The 19,347-nt window shown below is 44.9% G+C and overlaps 2 protein-coding genes and 1 long non-coding RNA gene across 5 annotated transcripts in view; 1 reads left to right on the top strand and 2 right to left on the bottom strand.

Annotated features, from left to right (window-relative positions):
* The window catches only part of MYO7B (myosin VIIB), a 52,077-nt gene that overhangs the window by 21,299 nt on the left and 11,431 nt on the right, over positions 1-19,347 (top strand). Inside the window, exons 18-39 of one of the 3 annotated variants that reach the window (XM_017826194.1) lie at positions 100-198; positions 727-821; positions 1,944-2,028; positions 2,603-2,821; positions 3,405-3,506; positions 4,120-4,266; positions 5,371-5,580; positions 6,492-6,659; positions 6,937-7,017; positions 7,551-7,678; positions 9,086-9,212; positions 10,605-10,724; positions 11,561-11,734; positions 12,162-12,389; positions 12,836-12,973; positions 13,589-13,706; positions 13,801-13,927; positions 14,655-14,824; positions 15,505-15,686; positions 16,469-16,596; positions 17,123-17,280; positions 17,753-17,906. In XM_017826194.1, coding sequence (XP_017681683.1) covers positions 100-198; positions 727-821; positions 1,944-2,028; positions 2,603-2,821; positions 3,405-3,506; positions 4,120-4,266; positions 5,371-5,580; positions 6,492-6,659; positions 6,937-7,017; positions 7,551-7,678; positions 9,086-9,212; positions 10,605-10,724; positions 11,561-11,734; positions 12,162-12,389; positions 12,836-12,973; positions 13,589-13,706; positions 13,801-13,927; positions 14,655-14,824; positions 15,505-15,686; positions 16,469-16,596; positions 17,123-17,280; positions 17,753-17,906 — 3,158 coding nt within the window. Of the gene's footprint in view, positions 1-99; positions 199-726; positions 822-1,943; positions 2,029-2,602; positions 2,822-3,404; positions 3,507-4,119; positions 4,267-5,370; positions 5,581-6,491; positions 6,660-6,936; positions 7,018-7,550; positions 7,679-9,085; positions 9,213-10,604; positions 10,725-11,560; positions 11,735-12,161; positions 12,390-12,835; positions 13,004-13,588; positions 13,707-13,800; positions 13,928-14,654; positions 14,825-15,504; positions 15,687-16,468; positions 16,597-17,122; positions 17,281-17,752; positions 17,907-19,347 lie in introns of all 3 variants that reach the window. The other 2 variants (XM_017826192.1, XM_017826191.1) reach the window with 2 other exon arrangements.
* On the bottom strand, positions 847-12,166 carry LOC108502854. Its single transcript, XR_001876642.1, has 4 exons — positions 12,032-12,166; positions 10,792-10,910; positions 4,220-4,364; positions 847-1,221 (listed from the first exon to the last, which is right to left on the bottom strand). It is a non-coding gene; the product is annotated as an uncharacterized LOC108502854 (long non-coding RNA).
* LIMS2 (LIM zinc finger domain containing 2) overlaps positions 17,732-19,347 on the bottom strand; it is a 45,748-nt gene continuing 44,132 nt past the window's right edge. Inside the window, exons 11-12 of the transcript XR_001876638.1 lie at positions 18,038-18,203; positions 17,732-17,850 (exon numbers count right to left, since the gene is read on the bottom strand). The gene's annotated coding sequence lies outside the window, so the exon portion shown is untranslated. The remainder of the gene's footprint in view (positions 17,851-18,037; positions 18,204-19,347) is intronic.

The following is a 19,347-nucleotide window of genomic DNA, read 5'->3' as shown; positions in this document are numbered from 1 at the left end:
TCTTCGCCCTTTGAAATGCAGGGCAGTAGATCCTTACCTATAGCACAGCTGCTGTGTTTCACAACCAAGCCCTAACATCACCATGCTTTTGCACATCAGCTGAAGAATGATGCTCGACAGAGCTGCATCAGCATCTCCGAGGCAGTGCTGGGCAAGGATGAAAGCTGGCAAGTTGGAAGGACCAAGATTTTCCTTAAAGTAAGTAAAAAGGACAGTTTTTTGTCTCTTCTCCTGAAAGACTGGATGCTTCACAGTACAGTTTGACCTGCTTGTGCAAGAGTGGTGACCTAGGAGGACTCGGTTGTCTTATAAACTCTCTTGAATCTGAAGCTGTATCTTTGTTCCTGAAGGCCAAATAATTCAGTAGAGACAGTCTGGTGTAGGAGAGGCTGATCCTGTTCCTGTGTGCCAGCTTTGCAGCTGAAACAGTACAGTGCAATGTATTGGAGCATAAAAAAGAATGGGATACCAGTACACTGTTGCAGGAAACCACCTTGCCTGTAGCATTCCCCCAGGTAAAACAGTCTGACTGCTTGTTTATGGCTATAGACAGACCAGGTGTGCTCAGGTGGCGTGTACTCGTCCTACTGAAGTCCCATAAATGCATTTTAATCACATTATGCTCCATCATGCTGATTTTGGGCCTCTTTCAGACCACATGCCCAGTTTTCAGAGGTCGTAGGTGTGTGTCTGCTCACCTGGCATATCCACACTTTGTTTTAACAGGATCATCATGACACTGTATTGGAGCTGCAACGCCAAAATATACTCACAGATAAGGTTCTTCTTATCCAGAAGGTGATGAGAGGATTGAAGGACAGGTCAGTGATCTTGTAAGAAGGAAGTCACTTTGGTTTGAAGCAGTTATCTTTGTGGTGCATCTTAACACACTCTGTGCAGCATTTCTAGGTATGAAACGTACCAATCTACACCTTCCACCAGCCCTAAATTCCATGCTCATCATGTAAGAGTGCACAGTGTATCTATGCAGATTTTGCACAAGGATTTGGTTTGGCTCAGTTTTTTTATTTTCACGACGCTTTTCAAAATGCAGGGCTGTGGCACACACAGCTTGTATGAACAGGAAGGGTTGGAAGGAGGATTTGTTCTTAATATTTCTGGTAAATGGTAGACATCTCAAAAGCAGGAAATCCCCATGCAATCTGTCCTTCTCAGAGCTACAAGAATTCTCTTATTTAGGATGCTTCTTTGATACAAAACCTAGAAAAGAATCAGACAGAAATTAACTAGTCCTTCTCTTTGCCAAAGATGCATAATTCTTGCATTTTGTCTGGTTTTAGTTTGAAATATCTTCAGAAGGGCAATTTAGTCGCTGTCAAGTAAATATTTGTCCTCATTGAATGCTCTGTGTCACGATTTCTTCTTATTTACCTTGTATCCCCCCAATCAGAACCATGATATAGGACTGAATCCTGGTTTAGTTTAGTAATATTCTTGACAGTAGAGAGCAAGAAACAAAAAACGTGACACAAATGCCCCAAAACTTCCCCCTTTTTTTTCAGACTCTGCCTGCTATTTAACAGAGTATCACCTCTCCCTAAAAACCTCAACTTGCTTTTATTTTTAAACCATCAGAGCTATGTGCCAGCCTTGGTGTGACAGTTTGTACCATGGGAAGTTCATCTTGCTCAGATGGGCTACTTGTCCTGGCAGCAGGACACTGGGGAGCAAGTGGTTATTAGGTGGGGGAGTTACTTATCCAACCTTGATGTAAGGGGTTTTCAGTTCTTACAGAGCTCTCTGACCATAGCAATGAATTTGGTCTGCAGTTGCTGTGAGTATTTTTGCAGGAAACAAGGCTGAGATCAGACTGGAGACATCCCAGGAAAAAAGGAAAGAAATGCCACCTTCTTCTTTACTACTGTCATAAGAAGCAACAGAGATAACCTATTGTTTGTCACCTCACATGTCTGTCTGCTTAGGAAGCAGTTCCTGAAACAGAGGAAGTCTGCTGTAGCTATTCAGTCAGCCTGGAGAGGCTACTGCTGCCGGAAGGACTTCAGAATGGTAAGATGAAGGTGTACACATATATGTGTGTGTGTGTGTGTTTGTTTGTTTATCTACTATGCCCTGCCACACTGAGTAGAGTATTAGGAATGAAGATATTCACAACTGAAGGGAGGAGAGGCAAGATGTCAGGGTGTAAGGAAGGGTGTAAAGTCCAAGGAGGACTCTGGGACATCTCAGGGCTTGCTGAATTCTGCTTTCTGGTGAAATAGGAACCCTCCTCCACTGCTTCTCTTGCAATTGCCACATCCATGGCTCCAAGGGTGTGACTTTGTTTGCTTGCTTCCATTCACTTGGCTTCATGTCTGCTCTGTTCCTTCCCTTGTCATAATCCCAGGCTATCACTGTCACTCCCTGGAGCCATTCCCTGAACAGATCCCCCAGATAACTCTGTATATCTAGTTTTAAAGTCGTTTTACTGGCAGGAAAACCAGTAAAGTACCTTTTAAAGCACAAGAGGTACTATTACATTAGCTGCTTCCAGTGTCTTTATGCAGTTACTGAATTTTGTTGTCTTCTACCCATCCCAGTCTCTCTGGTTTTGAAGTGACTCGCTGTCTCTCCCGTCCCTCAGGCGATGCTGGGTTTCGGGCGCCTGCAGGCCCTGTACCGCAGCCGGCAGCTGGCCCAGCACTACGGGGCCACCCGGGCCCGCATCATCAGGCTCCAAGCCCGGTGCCGGGGTTACCTGGTGCGCCAGAAGGTGGCAGAGCAGAAGAAAGCTGTGTGTGTCATACAGGCATACGCGAGGGGCATGTTGGCTCGCCAGACCTACCAGAGGAGGAAGGGGGAGGTACGCTCACAGATAACTTGTTTCTATGAAATTCCAATCTCACGAACAACAAGCGCTGTCGCAGCATAGCGCTAGGTGCGGATACTCATTTTGGGATATTGTATTTTGAGCGCTTGTCAAGCCCAAAAGCAGAGTGTTAGGCAGACTGATCTTGTTTACATTTGCTTTATGTGATCATTATCATGGGTCAAAACTTCACTGACACAGCTGAAGCAGTTTTGACAGAAGGCAGGAGAAAAGATGTGGGCATGTATCTCTCCTGCAACGGGAGATCCATTTCTACAGAAAGGCCTGCTAATGGCACTCAGGGATCCATGAAGGGAATCCTAACACAGTGTGTCTTGCTATGTGCTACCAGCCCTTGAGAGTCCACAGCATGTTGGAGGCCTCTCCATGACTTCCTTTATGTACTAATGCTGTATAAACAGGACAAAGCCAGTTTGCAGATTTCTGCCTCTTCCCTAAAATGCCCGATCTAGAACTGAGTCCCTGTTGGGAAAAAGTGCTGGTGTGGACAGCTCGTTAATGGCTGAAGGGACCTGGCTCAGCAGTTGTACAAAAGGTCACAGAATGTTGTCCACAGAACAAGCTGGAAGCCAGGAATATCCACTTGGAGGAAGAGGAACGTCTCATCCAAGTCCTTGGACCAGTGAAAGCAATGGAAGAAGCTATGAGATTACCAAAGGTAAGTATGTTGGTGGAAGAACACTGAGTGCTCTGTTCCTTGGCTAACAAGACACCTTGCCTTGCCTAGACCAGACCTGCAGACTTGTTCAAACATCTGAGCACTGCTATATTTTAAGAAAGAGAAAACGTAGTTGCAAACCTATTTGTAATAACGCTTTGAAAACGGGACAAGCCAAACACATACACGTTTCTGATTGCAGCATGAGCTGGCACGTTACCAAATATGCCCAATGCTATTACAACCCCCTGACACAAAACCTTTTTAAATTTTAAATGTTGTGGGGTTTTCTGCTGTTAGAAATTCTGTGTTTTCCCTGTATTATCTCTTGTTGATAAAGTTCTTGAATAATTGCACATCATTATCAATAGGCCAACAGTCCATAAGGACAGCTGTAAGAGCAAGGCCCTGCTGCTGATGTGCCAGATCTTTGTGACTGCTTGACACAAGCAACATTTGATTTCCCATTCCACTACTGCACTGGTAGGGCTGGACCTCACTGTCACACACCTTTGTAATAGTGTTTCATCTTCACACTCCTTCATTCTAACAGAATGATGTTTAAGCCATGCCTAACCTATTTCTATGTTTATTTCTATGCCTGGCAACTCAGGAGGGAGAGGAGGCCGAAGCAAGACAAAGGAGTAACACACCAACAAATCATGATGTTATCAGTGACCAAGAAATGGTGGACAAAATTTTTGGGTTTTTACCTTCTATGATTGGAGGCCAAGAAGGACAGGCTCCTCTGGGTTTTGAGGTACAGAGCTGCAGACTGGTAATGAGTCATGCTTATCCCTTGTGTAAGTCCACTGACTGCTGGAATTCCATCAGTGGTCAGTTCTGTTTAATGAACTTCTGTACAGTGAAAGAATCACCCAAATTAGTCATCCAGACAGTCGCTGTGACATCTGCTTTCAGAGGTCAGTTCCCAAACGTTTTGGTCACATGCATTTTGAGAACTATATAGCTTCTAACTGCAGATTTGTTTCTTTGGCACAGCCTATATTACACTCTGGAGTTTAAGCCAGAAGTTGCCCAGAGTGGTTACATTTTATTTAAGACTTTTTAAAAGCCTTTTGGTTCATTATAACCTCTAATTAGTGTCCGGAGAAAAAGTCACACACTCTTCTCTAAGAGAAATACTTTTAATTTAATGAGAAGATATTTTGGCAAAAGGAGTAAAATACAACCAAGAAAAAGCATTTCACTACAACACTCAGTACAAAAACCCATTCCACAGAATCAATATACTAGCTGTAGTAAAACACAATTCATTGGTTTTAAGTTACCCACAAGAGAAGGAAAAGAAGAAGAAAACAGATTAAAAGAGTAAAGAAAAAGGGATGAAAGAGAGAAGTAGAGAGGGGAAAGTGGAGGCAGCAGGAGAAGAGAAAGAGAGAGAAAAAAGGAAAAATAGTTACCGACTAGATTTGATGGTTCACATGGTTCAGGTTGGTGATTTTCTGCCTGAAAGGTGGAAGTTCATAACCCAAGTTATCCCATGTTCTTAAAAGCAAAACTTGGTATATACTAGTCCTGACAGCTGTAGATGATGGAATTGCATAGGGAGAGGTGGGCAAAATAGAATGGTCTTAGTGCAGGATATGAACAGTGAGGTAACACCTGGATTTTCCATCAGCAATATTGTTGCTGAGGACCAAGACAGGAAGGCCATATGAAGTGGATGTATCTCAGAAGGACAAGCTCTGAGTCCAAATGATCTGTTGGTAGCAGCTGTAAATGGCTTTGAGGTTAGCTGGAAAGGAGGACCTATGACCAAGAGAAAAAAAAACCAAAACCAAACATAAGAATATCAGAGTTCAGGGAAAGAAAATATGCTTCTTCCTCATGTTCTGCACAGGACTTGGAAACAAAGCCTAACAAGCTGGAGGAGGTAGACCTGGACATGGTTCCCATGAGCGTGGAGCTCGAAGAGGAAGCAGATGGCTTGGAAGAGTACACCTTCCCCAAGTTTGCAGCTACTTATTTCCAGGGGTCTTCTACACATACACATATCCGGAGACAGCTACGGCACCCGCTACTCTACCATGATGACAGGGACAATGTCCTGGTATCTTGCTCCTTCTTGTTGTTGAACCTGCTCTGTCCACAGCCCTAGCTTTACAGCTCCCCTCATCCTTGGGTCCCCTGCCTCTGGCACAGCCCTGGGAGCCAGAGACTCTAGAGCCAAGCAGATGGTCTTAAGCACTTGTACGAAAAATAACAGTTCTCATCGGCATTTTTTGGCACTTTGCAGGCAGGCACTTCCCACAAACACCTGCCCAACACAGGATCTCTAGTTACCTTCAGTCTACCCAAAGAGGGAACTCAGAGGTTTGTTTTGACTTCTCCAGAAGTTACCCTTCGGAGGCAAAAATGGACCAGAGAGAAGAAGCACCAGAGCTCACCCACTTCTCTGCCCTTGTTAGGGTTGCTGGTCTGTGAGTTAGGACAGAAGGGGGAGGGCCAGGCATCCAATATTCTGTTGAACCAGAGGGGGATTAGGAAGGGTGTTTTCCTTGATGCTAAGCAGCCTTGCAGAATTGAGGATCCCACGTGTCAAGAACTTCGCTATTATTTGGCTTTCTAGTTCTGGGCATGAGGGCTCCTGGAAGAGTCCACTCCACTGCCCAGGTGGGTAAATGCAGGGTGCAGTTCAGCCAAGGTTTCTCCACCTCGCTCCAGCCACAGCATACCTGCAAGGTGCCAGTAAAGGGAATGGTGAGGGCTCAGCAACCACAGAGCAAATCTGATATTCTCACCAGAGCTGTACCCTCTTCCTTTAGCATTAAAGTGTTGTGAGTGTTGCTCTCATGTTGTTTGACATGAAACTAAACTCCTCGTGTAAGTAGCAGGAGGAGATGGGAATTTAAACAGCTTGGACTGGGGTAAAGGAAGAAAATGCTCTTATCTAAACAGGCAGAAATGGCATGAGGCATTGGTTCTCTTGGAGGTGTCTGATTTTGCTTTCTGCTACTACAGGCTTCTCTAGTTGTGTGGGTGATCATCCTGAGGTTCATGGGGGACCTGCCAGAGCCAGCAATGTTTGCCAAGAATGCCACCACCAAGAGCAGCTCCGTGATGACACAGATATATGACACACTTGGCAGAAAAAACCAGGTCCAGTTGAAGAATGACAGCCCGAATATGGTGAGAGAAGCAGGCTATGTTTTTGTTTTCATTTGCTTTCCTTGGTTTCTGTGCTGTTCTACCAAGAGTGAGAAAAGCAAAGGAACCCTTTCATGCTACTGTACTTGAAATGCTAGAAGTACAAAAGGGCTCCAGTTAGTCCTGGCAGGACACTGCAGCTCCTTCTGGCAGGAGAGGACAAAACAAAAACATGTTCACTTGAGCATCTTTCTGTCCTTAATGAATCATTCTTGCTGTGCATTGAACTAATTTCCTATAGTGGTAATGTCTGTTGCAGAGAGAAGGCAGAAGGGATAACAAAATTTTGAAGGGGATCTCATCCCTGAAGCTGAAACGGTCATCCAAGCTGACAGGGAAGGTAAGAGGTGGAAATAAATTGCTTCCTTTTCTTCTTGCCTGGAACCCTATCTTCACCTTCTGACAGATGTTATGTGACAGCAACCTCCCAGCTGGGAACTTGTTCCCCTGAGAAGCCAGTGCAGACCTGTGTGGGATACTTGGTGCAGTATTCTTTGGAAATGATCCCCCTGGGCAATGCTGTCATCCACACTCTGGCAGAGAACACAGGGAACAATTTATTATTGAGAACTCTTGGCATTACACAGCAGTTTGCCCAAAGCCCTGAACAGACTGAGAACTACCATGTGCTTAGGGCTGTACAGGACAGTACAAGAAAGTTCTCCAAGCCAGTGATAGTGCTGTAACAGTGCATTTAAGGAGTTACCTGGAGACAGAAGAGGGGAATATGGCCTGGCTCTAACTGGTCCTGCACTGAGCAGACAGTGGTTTATCCAGAAAGACAGAAAAGGAGTGTCTCTCATTTCTGAGAGAGTTGCCTGCTAAGAGGGGGGGTTTCTAGAACACTCTGGGGTTCTACTTGCTTTCCTTCAGGTGGCAGACCAGCTGCGAAGTGGAGAAGAGGCTTTCCAAGAGGACACCTCGATCTCTGAGAGACCGATGTCCAACCTAGAAAAAGTGCACTTCATTATTGGCAATGCCATTCTGCGTCCTGCCATCAGGTAGGAAGTTTGTACCTCCTTCCTAGGACTAGATGCCCATTACATGAAGGAAATCCAGCATTCCCCTTCCACAGTCCTGGAGAATGACTCCTTTATTGTTTTTCCCAGTATTTTCATGTTGCAGTTTAGGCCAGCTGCCTTCATGTACGGCTTTCTGAATATCCCGCGGGTATGGAATGGGGCAGAGCTCAGGGCTGTAACCCAATAACATCTGGTGGAACATAGCCCTAGGATGAGGGAGAAGAGTCACTCAGAAGAGTAAGAAATATGGAGTTAATGGATGAGAGGTTTCCCAATAGCCTATTGCTGAGTCCTCAAGCAATGTCCCCAAATCAGAGACAGCTGAAGGTCTGGATTGCTGAGTGTATCAGCCACTAAGAAGAAATCCTGTCCACAAGCAGTGTGAGGCTGGACCTTAGGCCAAGCATGGTGTGAGGACAAGCTGGTTGGTCCTGGCCTGACCCCATGAATCTTCTCCTCTGTTTTAGCTTACGTAACATTTTTCTGTAACAAAGCCCACAGGCACAGGCCCTGCCTTGACCTCAGTCATGGGCTGCTTTCCTCTCTACACCGTGGCTTTGTTTCAGTCAAGACACTCCCTGAAGCAGATTCCCAGCTGGAAAAACTGCCTTCAGTCCATGTATCATAACAGCCACAGGCTAAGTACCTATCCCCTTGCCCTGTGTTTCATCATGTGTTCTATCAGGGAACCAAAACCTTATCCGACTTATGTCCTCCCACATCAGATTTGCCAGATGTGTGTTGCAAGAGTCAAGAAAAATTAAGATGATTTTTTAAAAGAAGTTTTGTCTGTATACAGATTTTTGAATCTGTTTCCCATACTTCCTTGCTGCAGGCAATTTGCATTTTCAGAAGCTCACTCTGAAGTGCCTGTCCAAGGATTCACTCCAAGTTTGTATATAAATATATATACAAAAAAAAAAAAAAATATAAAATTAAGGAGGGTGTCCCACCATCCTTATCCCCAGATGCACCTAGGAGCAGACAGACAAAAGCCAAGGTACAAGCCACATGCTCTAGAGAGCTTGGAGCATGGTGGGACAGCAATGCCATTTCCCAGCTGGATGACCCAGCAGTTGTTATCCCTGCACAGTACCCCTGCTTGTCACAGGAGGTACCCCAGCATGGGAATTATTGCACTTAAACTGCTTGAGGAAGAAGGGGTGGCAAAGGGCCCTGAGCATACCTTGAGCCTTTTCCATGACCAAGTTATTTCCTGTGGTGCATCACGGGTGGTATCCCAGCTAACGCAGTTAAATCTAGCTCAGTTAAATCTAGCATGACTTCATCATGCTGCAACTGCACCATGCTTGCAGTGGAAACATAGCCAAAGACAGCTGAAAGACAGTGAATCATTATCTGTTGCTCTCACATATTTCATTACAGAGATGAGATTTATTGCCAGATTTGCAAACAACTCACTGAAAACAGCAACAGGAGCAGCTACGCTCGCGGCTGGATCCTTCTGTCCCTTTGCCTTGGCTGCTTCCCTCCCTCAGACACCTTTGTGAAGGTACACTGCTAACCTTTCCAACAGCACCTCACGTGCCTGAGCTCAGCTGGGGTCTTGTGTATTTTGATGTTTTGATGCTGACAACCACACAAAATGTTTGGCTGCCACAGCAGCTGGTGCTGTGGTTTCAGCAGATACTCTCTCATCTCATATCCTTATCTGAGAATTTAAATAAATTATTGCTGCATTCACGTTTAATTTTTTTTCAATCCATGTCATACAGGTTGGATTCTGTTTTTCATCACAGCTCTCATTTTAGATCTCTAATCTGCAAAGAATCTGGCAAATTTTAACCTCTCCAATTCTACCTTTCCAATATTTAAAAGGTGTCTCCAGTTTAGTGCTTAAATATACTCAGGAGGCCAGTATAAAATCACCCCTCATATTTTACCAATTCTTACCCTACATTTCCAAGCCCTAAAAAATCCAGTAGAGATTTGACCTTTTCTTAAATCATGCATTTCCAAGTTTCCATCATCATCATCATGGCTGGGCTTCACAAACAAAGATTTGGGATTTCCAAGTTTAAATGGATGATAAATCCACTTCACCACAGGATAAAAACCCAACCTGTGGCTCCAACTTGATATCAGCCTTCCTCCTGGATTTCAAAGGCAAACAGGATCCATGGATGTGCCTGAAAATTCAGCCTTGCTTTACTGACACCCTAGTTCAAATGATTAATATAATCATAAATGCTGCTAAATGGACACTACTTGTAACAAACCAAACACATCATATTTTGATACCAGGCTTCATCCAAGGACTCTGAACTGTGCAGAATTCATAAAAGACATGACCTCTAGGAATTCTTAATCATTAAAATAGCCGGGTGAATGCCCATGCTTGCACTAAATACAGATATGCAAATACCAGTCTGTGTCACCCAAGAGCCACACAGTCTCCAAAAGCTCAGTTTATCCAATTCTTTTCTTCCAAAGTCCAATCTTAATCATGGACTTCAGCTACCAATATTGCCAGAGAACTTGATAAAACTGAAAGTATCAGTCACTGCCAGTTCTAACCTGCAATTAACTCTCTTCCCAGCACTGTTCATACAGCACTGTTCATACAGACTTCAGGCTCTTCAGTTGAAGAGTTAGTTGCTCTAAGCTAATCATAGAATATAGTGTAATATTTTTCACATAGTTAAACAAGTGAATAGACTGACACAAGTCTTCCCCTCGGGACTGAAAGCTCTGAAGAATGAGTGAAAACCGAGCGTCTCAAACCTCCTTTTTGAAAACACTAATTCCAACTCTAACCTTTAATACTGTCTGATGAACTGAAAGCTAACGGATCGCTCTAATCTAGTGTGTCAGCTACAAAAAACTTGTGATGTTTTAAGAGGATCAGTGTTTCCTAACTGCCTCTCATGCTCTGTGCACACAGTACCTGCTGAATTTCATCCACCACGGGCCCGCGGGCTACGCTCCTTATTGTGCCGAGCGCCTCAGACGCACCTACGTCAACGGGGCGCGGACTGAGCCGCCCAGCTGGCTGGAGCTGCAGGTACCAACTCCCTCTTTGCCTCCTTATATCCATCTGTGACATTTTATACTGCTCTGCATTTACTAACCTGTGCTAACAGATCTTCCTAAATCCAGTCACGGAAATCGATCGCGCGAGGGGATTGCAAACCAGCTGCCTTGGCCTGGGCAGTTTCTTGGATACACCTCTTCTGGCTGTTCAGTTAGCCTAAGTTCAGTAGAGGATGTAAGTTAAAAGCTGCAACACATGATCTGAAGGGAGATACTTCCATCCACTCAGGAGCCACAGGCCAGAAACGACCTCCTGAGGGAAGCTTTTACCATCACTTTTGGAAAAACCTGAGCAGGGCTTATGCTTTTAAAATGGAGAGGAGTTTAATGGGGCTATATTGTCCACCTCTTCCTTTAAATGTCATCCTAGTAATTGTAAGTCACACACTCCCTCTTCAAGGAAAAGCCTCAGTTCAATTCCTTCCTAAATCTCAGTGACCCTATTGCCTCACACACATCTTCCTGGGCAAACTACTTGATTCAGGCCATCTCTCCACTGATGTGTGCAAGGCTGTTACCAAAAGTCATCAGGACAACAATGGCTCATGAAAAGTCTATCAGTCCACACTGTTGTGTGATAATGACCTCTCCTGAGGAGAGAACTTGAGTCCAGTGGTGCTCCAGGGATGGAATTTATATTTCAGACTCACCGTGCATTGAAGAAACTGTGTGGGTTTTGGAGATTCACTTTCAGATTGTTGAGTGTGTAGTACAGTGTGTGGAGCTCAAATCTAAATGCCTTCTTCATTCTTCAGAGAAAAGTGAGGTTTGCCCATAATTTTTTTCTCATTTCATTCTGACTTACAGGCAACAAAGCAGAAGAAACCCATTATGTTTAATGTCACCCTCATGAACGGCCAAAGCATCACTGTCCCTGCAGACTCTGCTTCCATTGCCAAAGAGATCTGTCAGTTCATAGCAGACAAAACCAAACTGAAGGATGCCTTTGGTTTTTCACTCTACATCGCTGTGTTTGATAAGGTAAAGTGTAGAAAAATAGAATGAAAGCTCCCTTCTCTTTCTGTGGAGTTGCTGCTGCCCACCCAGCCTCACTGAGGACTCCCCCTGACTTCTGGAGCACCCTCAACCCAGTCCTGAACTCAGACCAAATCAGTTCTGAATCCCAGCTGGATCTCAGGACCTGATAATCCTATTCTGCCTTTCTGATGGCTCACCACTTAGCAATTCCTGCTGCAGCCCTGTAGGGTTTCCTTTGCCAGGTCACATAACTGACTAATAAAGATACATCCCCTTACCCCATACAACTTGCACACCCACCTGCTTATCTTTTCAGAGGTTTTCCTGCTGTCGGGAGACCAGGAGCTTCGAGACCAGGAGCTTCCTGCCTGTTGTCCTTCCCTCAGCCCCAGGGCAGGCATGCCAGTAATGCAGTGTCCCTTTTCGGCAGGTGTGGTCGCTGGGCGGGGGCCGGGATCACGTCCTGGATGCCATCTCCCAGTGTGAGCAGCTGGTGAGGGAGCGGGGCACCCACGAGCGCCACGCGCCCTGGCGCCTCTACTTCCGCAAGGAAATCTTCACCCCCTGGCACAACTCCCAGGAGGATCCTGTCAGCACGGATCTCATTTACCACCAAGTCATTCGCGGCGTCCGGTTTGGGGAGTACCGCTGTGAGAAGGTGGGTCTCCCGATTCATCTCTGAAAGAGCCAGAACTGTATTAACACTTCCCACGTTAAAAAAAGCATGAAGATGAACTAAGTTTGCAGTGGATATGGACAGTCCTTCCTTTCTTAGTGAACAATTCCTGTCCAGGTGATTGGGCCAGATGTCACACTGGCAGCCCTAATCAGTATTTTTTCCTTCCCTGCAACTTTCAGTTTATGTGGCAGCAGGAGGCATGTCCAAAGGGGCAAACTGGGTCTTATTTTAAAATATCTTTGCTAATAATTTCTCTGATGCTATGATTGTGTGAAGTTCATCCCTCCTTATACTGGATGACTCTTACGAGTTTTCTAGACAAAAATGGAGAAAACCCCATTCCTAAACTGGCTTCAAGGTTGAATGAGGCTATCTGGCCTTTTTGACATCTTTCTAGGCCTCTTTTAATGGATTAATTGTTTCAGGAGGAGGATTTGGTGGAAATAGGTGCAAAATATTGTTATATCCAATTTGGAGATTCCATCCACAATGAACTTGTGCAGAAGGTGCTCCATGACTGTATCCCAGTGAAACAGCTGAAGTCCAAGCCCCTGGAAAAGTGGGTGAGCCTTATAACCTATGCACATGCTAAGGTAAGAGGTTTGTCTGGCAGTGCTGGGTAACCACTCTTGAGCACCAGCTTCTGCTTCTTTTACCATTTCCATTTACAAATAGTCTGTAGGGGGAAGAATAAAACCCAGCTCAGTTCGTATATCCCAAATAGTTTGTCAGGGCTGGGGCAGCAGAGAACCTTTCCACTCACTCTTTCATTTAAGACTCAGCAGGGGGGCAGAATGGAAAAAGTACATTTAAATCTCTGAATAGATTAGCTTTTAAGGCAACCAAGTCAGGATGAATGTGGGATGGAATATTGATTTTGATCTAGAAATGGACTACCTGAATTATTTCCATGGCACCCAAAGTGTGTTAGACTCTAAACAGGTAAGTCAGTGTGGACTGGGGAGAAATTTGGAATCTGCATGCCTGTGGGCAATCTTAGCTGCATGTGGCTTGGGCCTCTGGAAAGTGTTCCTGATTTACTTACGCCAGGTAGCCTTGGCACCTGTGACAGCAGAGGGTTGTTGGGAATCTCTGGGATCAGGCTTGCTCTTTATTGTCTGCAGATCATGCAAACCACATTTTATTGAGAGAACCTCGGGTGTGTTTTTATCCTGCAGGCCCCATACACACAGGACCGTCTCTCCTCTCAGACTGTGAAGGAGCAACTTGTAGATTTTGCTCGCTTTCACTGGCCTTTGCTTTTTTCCCGATTCTTTGAAGTCACTAAGTTTTCAGGTAATACCTGGAGCCTGGGAAGTAGAGGACAGCTATAAGATCAATAGAAGAAGACTTGTATAGCATTGATAAGGATCTTTTTCTGTATTTTCAGGTCCCAGCTTGCCTAAGAACCACTTCATTGTTGCTATAAATTGGAAAGGTATCTGCTTCTTGGATGAGTCAGAAAAGCGGCTCCTTGAGCTGACCTTCCCAGAGATAACTGGCATCCACACCAACAGGTGAAGGCCCCAGAAAGACAATATCTGCAGAAGGCATCTTTTCCATACTCAGAAAGCATGTACTTTCTCTGCCATCTCCTTAGGTGATTTGATCTGTGCCTGGAAAGGTGGCTTAGCCTAGGTCTGGGAAACAGAAAGGGAAAGCTTCTGAGAAGCCTATAAAGGAAATACTGAAATGGTTAGATCCTTCCAGCTGATGGAACGTGATCCTCCTCAGTCAAAAAGGTGTAAGGAAGCACAGATAAGCATAAAGACAAGAACAGCCCAAATAACTGACATCGTTAAGCCACTGTCTGCCGTGCATGCTGGGAGTTCATTTACTTCTCAGGTCATGGACCTGAACGGGATAACGAGGGAAAGAGGATAACCACTGGCTAGCTCAGGGCACACATCCCTGTGTCACTCAGAGAAAAGGGTCTTACATACATGAAAAAAAACCCCGTGAGGACCATCAGAGATTCACTTAGCTGCCTGGTTACTCCAAAAGAAGGATGTTCATTTGTCTATAACAAAGCACTTTTGTACAAAACATGATGGAGTCCAGAGTAAAGCTGAACCACTTCCGACCTTCACACCTACCAGTTCATGGGAGGGCAAATTAAGAGCTCCCGATACTCGCTGTAAGGGAGTTATCTGCAAGGAGGTGTAGAGGTGCCTTGGCTGTGTTTGCAGATGGGTCTCTATGCTTTTCAGATGCTCTGGTAACCAATTGTTCATTAATACATAGGGCAGTGAAGTCATTTGGACAGAGTTGCACACTCATCACACTTCGTGCTGAGGAGTTTGTCCTGACATCTGTAAACAGCGTTGCCATTGCTGAACTGGTGGTGACATTCCTAGAAGGACTGAAGAAAAGATCACCATTTGCTGTGGCAATGCAAGAGAAAAAATCCCAGGGTAAGTCTTACAACTTTTCTACAGGGTGGGGAAGAAATCTAAATTGTTGAAGATGCTCACAGAGGACAGGAAGAACTTCAGCAAGAGTCCCTTTGCTCCAGGAGGGATGCCTCAGCACAGCAATGCAGAGCACAAGGAAATGGGATTCAGTACCTTTGCATACAAATCACCTTTTCTTCCTCCTTCAACCTCTTTGCATATTTTATTTAGATAGTACAGTGTCCAAAAACTCAGCTTGGTTATAGTAGGAAGTTGGGTCTGGGCTTCCTGGAAATATTTTACAGAAGAATTTCACAGAGGCAGTAAACTGGAATTTTCTGTGGAATACAGTTGGCTCAGACATGAGAGGTTTAAGATGTAAACATTAACTTCAGCTACTTAAACTACTGAGTTTCTCTTCATGCTTTGCTGCCAGTCTAGACACAAAGTCAGCATCCAAGTGAATCAAATGGAGTTTTACCATTGCCCTGAGTGGATCAAAATCAGGCCATCAAAGGAAACTAAAGTGATATCTCTGAAGTTTTACTGTATAATTAGCCCTATTTATAGAAATTGCTTTCTATTGCTAACTGAATTTAGGCCTTCAAAAAAATACAGTTCCCTTGTCTTTCCTGTTGCAATCCCTTTGCATTTTCTTGGACTGTCAAGCCAGAACAGTACTCCCTTATTCTGTCTTCCAGAAGACCCTGGGATCCTGTCCTTCAAGAAGGGAGACTTGCTAATCTTCACCGAAGACAAAAGGCTGGATGAAGACTCTGGCTGGATCCATGCCCAGAATGAAAGGACAGGCAAAACAGGGAATGTATTTTTGGAAGACATCTACATCATTCCTTCTCTCACAAAACCCTCTAGTCAAGTGCTGGTAAGAAAAGCTAAGCATTCTCTGTGAAGAGACTGGAAGATAAATGATAATAACAGTGTTAAATATGATTAAATTTATAGCTGGAAGATAACTCTTCCTCCAAACTCAGACAAGTTCTATATCTCCCATTGAAACAAAGCCCTTCATTCTATCCTGTCTGAAAACAAACCTAAACCTAGCCCAGACTCTAAGGACAAGGCTGCAATTGCACAAAAGCAACAACTTTTTAAAAAACACCCAGTTTGTTCACCATGGGAGATTTCAGTGCCTGGAACTGGTAGCAATTAGTGGATATGGGTGTGCAGTTGAATTTCCCTGCATTCACACTGGGTTGAGTGGTGATCACATTATGCCTCAGGGGAAGCTCTGAGTGCAGCAAGCTACTTTAAAAGAATATGATCTTTGAGGGAGTCAAGGTTTGCCATTGATCCCTCTGCTAACAATTTTGTCTTCAGTTTTGGCGATTCAGTATGTTGGATACTGTGCTAACAGGTAAAAAGCAGAAAAACTGGAGACAAAATACACTGGTGATAAACAGGTGCATGTAAAATGTGTCGTGCTTCGGAAAGTCACACACATTTTGATGTGTACTGCTGTTGAGTCTGTGGAAATTGCTCTTAACTGTTCCCAGGTCTTTCTTGAGTCTCTGGAGATGCTGCTTTGGGGACAGAAGGTCTTGGGCAGCACAGAGCATTACCTGTGCACATATGCTAAGTAACACCCGACAACCTGTGCAGAGACCTGTCCCCATGTGACATCTCTATGTGGCTGTGTCATTGCAGAGTTTGCTGATGATGTCTCCAGACCAGAGGAGGACAGCTTCACAGAACTCCTTCATGGAGGAACCTGATGAAGAGGATGTCAAAGTGAAGCCTTACACCCTGGAGGAGTTCTCCTATGAACACTTCAGGTGAAGCTCTCTGTGTAGTGTACGCCCTAGGAAAGTTTTTATTGATCAGTGATCCTTAAAGCCTAGGACAAAATGGCATCTCCTATTTCTGATTGGGTTTCTTCTCTTTGTTCCCTGTAATTGTGACTTTGGATGTGCAGAGATTCTGGCACATGGTCTATTATATCTTAAGTCTGCAGAAATGCAAAGGGGAGGGTAGAACCCCAGCTGGAGTCACTTCTTCCCAGCAGGCCCTATTCTTAGTTCTCACCCCTTCTTCAGCAAGAGTACACAACATTTCAGGCCTCAGAGAGAAGGGGAAAATTAGTTTTCTAAAACTTCTCTTCTTTTTGCAAACCTTCTCCCTTCTGTATATACAGGAAACTACATTTTCCTGCTCTTGCACACCTACAGACTCAAAGGAGATATGAGATCAATGTCTGGGGAAAGAACATGTCTAGTTATATGACTTTGTAATAATGACCTGCTATGTTGCCAGCAATACTGATCCAGCAATGTTGTATTGCCTGCACTTGTCTTCATTCAGGACTCCTGAGAAGGAATCCATCAGCAAAGCTGTTCTCCAGAAATCCCGTGGGCGCAGTCAACTGTGGGCACACTCTAAGGAGCCCCTGAAACAGCCGTTGCTGAAGAGAGCATGCACAGACCCTGATCTTCGGGATTTGGCCTGTCAGGCCTTCATTGATATCCTTTCTCCCCTCTCTTTGGGACCTCAGAACACTCAGGGGAAGGAAAGGCTAGCTGCCTCCACTAAACTTGCCTCTATTGTCATACCTTAACTGCACTACAGGGCATACATTCACATAAAGGTGGGATGGATCGGATCTGTGTCCCTTGTCTACACAGGAAAGGTTCCTATTCCCTCCCAGTGCTCCACAGCTCCTGATGGCTCACTTAACTGGGAATGTGGCTTTAGGAGAGAGTGAGACTTACTGCATATGCCCAGAGCAAGCAGCTTACACAGTACAAATCACAGCCAAGCAGTGACTGCTGCATAGGGAAAGGGGGTAGGGGACAGGCAGGGAGCATGCTCCAGACCTTCCTCCCAGAATTTGCCACTTAGACATCAAAAGATCCCCAACGTGTTAGGATCCAGATAAAACTTACCATTTGCCTTCCAAAATTGGCCTGCTTTTCTCCTTAACAGCACATTCACCCATCATGAAGTTCATGGGAGACTATCCCTCCAAACAGGCACACTCCTCCGTGGAAGTCACTGACCAGATATTTGTGGCAGCTATCCAGGAGGAGGTCCTGCGGGATGAGATTTACTGTCAGATTATGAAGCAACTGACTGAGAACAGAAACAGGTATTCCCCTGGGTGCAAACACCCTGCTCCTGGCAGAGCCAGGCCTCAAGTGCAGGTGGGGATCGGGAACAGAGGGGAAGGATGGTTGGAGTCACACTTTCCCTTTTGCCAGGCAGTGCTGTGGGACTCACCTTTGTGGAGCGCTCGGGACCCCTGCCTGGCAGTGAGAGGCCACAGAACACCATTCATCTCCCCTGAGCTGCTGCTTTGCTCCCATCAGCATTCCATACTCCTGTCTGTGCAGCACGGTGTGAGGCAGGCAAGGTGTTTCTGAGGCTCTCTTGCTCCCAAGGCAGTCTGTGCAGAAAATATGACACTGCATAGTCCTTGCATCCCATCAGTGACTGCCCTGCTAACCCTCCATTTAAGTTTCCCAATGGCAGCATTTCCCTTCATAAGCACATAGTTCACACTAGATTTTTACCACCAGTGTATAAATACTTTGGTTATATTAATTAGGTTACACAACTGCCTTGCAGAACAGATTGGTTTCACAGGCCTCTGCCCACATAAAGTCTCTGAAACAGGCTGGTGTTTTCTTCCCCACTCACAAAATGAGAATTTGACCTACTTCCAGGGGAAATCAATTGCCAAAAGAAGCTTAAAATCATACTAATTATTAACAAAATGGTTTGTCTGTTTCTGGCTGCATTGTGTCACTGCAAAAGTTATAGAAGGAGCTTCCATTTATTTATTTTCTTTCTTACTGTTCCACAAGTATTACTCCTAGTGGAACCTTTACCATGTTTGTAATCACTGACTGTTACATTTCCTTGCAGGCAGTAAATCCTACAGGCTATTTAATGCATAGCCTGTAACCATGGTGGCAGAGCCATGCCTGATGTGCTCCACCAATTTAGTCGCTGTTTAGAGCGGGATCACTGATGTGGAAAAAACAATGCTTGAAAGGTGGCTATTTCCATATACTTTCATTAGAACAGCCAGAGCAACAAATCTTTCATCCTTCCCAGGCTGCTGTGCTGTGGACCATGTCCCGTTCTCGCACAGACACAAACACCACTCATCTATATAGTATAAAAGAGATTAAAATAGCGTGTCTTCATCTGCAAAATGAGACTTGTAAATGGGAATAGACAAGCAAGGATCTCTTTATTCAGCAAAGTCTGGTGCCCTTTCAGAGCCAGACATGCTGACTTTCCCAAACAAAACCACTTCACACCACTGAGTATTTCAGAGTAATCCTGGGACACAACTGAAGTGTGTTCTGCTCCTCGCTTTGAAGGCAGAACGACTGACCACCTCCAGGCTGCAGAGCCTTTCTTACTGGTGAGGGCAAGGTGCCAGAAGAACTTCAGCTGGCAGATTCCTCAGGTGCAGAGGCTGGAAGAACTGGGTTTCTGCCTGAAAATGGTACCAACTTGATGTGGGGTGTTTAAGAACTCTAACTACCACATTACACAGTGCCATCCAAATGTTCATT

This window comes from Lepidothrix coronata, unplaced genomic scaffold (genome assembly GCF_001604755.1).
Source record: "Lepidothrix coronata isolate B3197 unplaced genomic scaffold, Lepidothrix_coronata-1.0 Scaffold125, whole genome shotgun sequence".
NCBI lineage: Eukaryota > Metazoa > Chordata > Aves > Passeriformes > Pipridae > Lepidothrix > Lepidothrix coronata.
The sequence above is the reverse complement of the archived record's forward strand: the minus strand, read 5'-3'. Positions and strand labels throughout refer to the sequence as shown.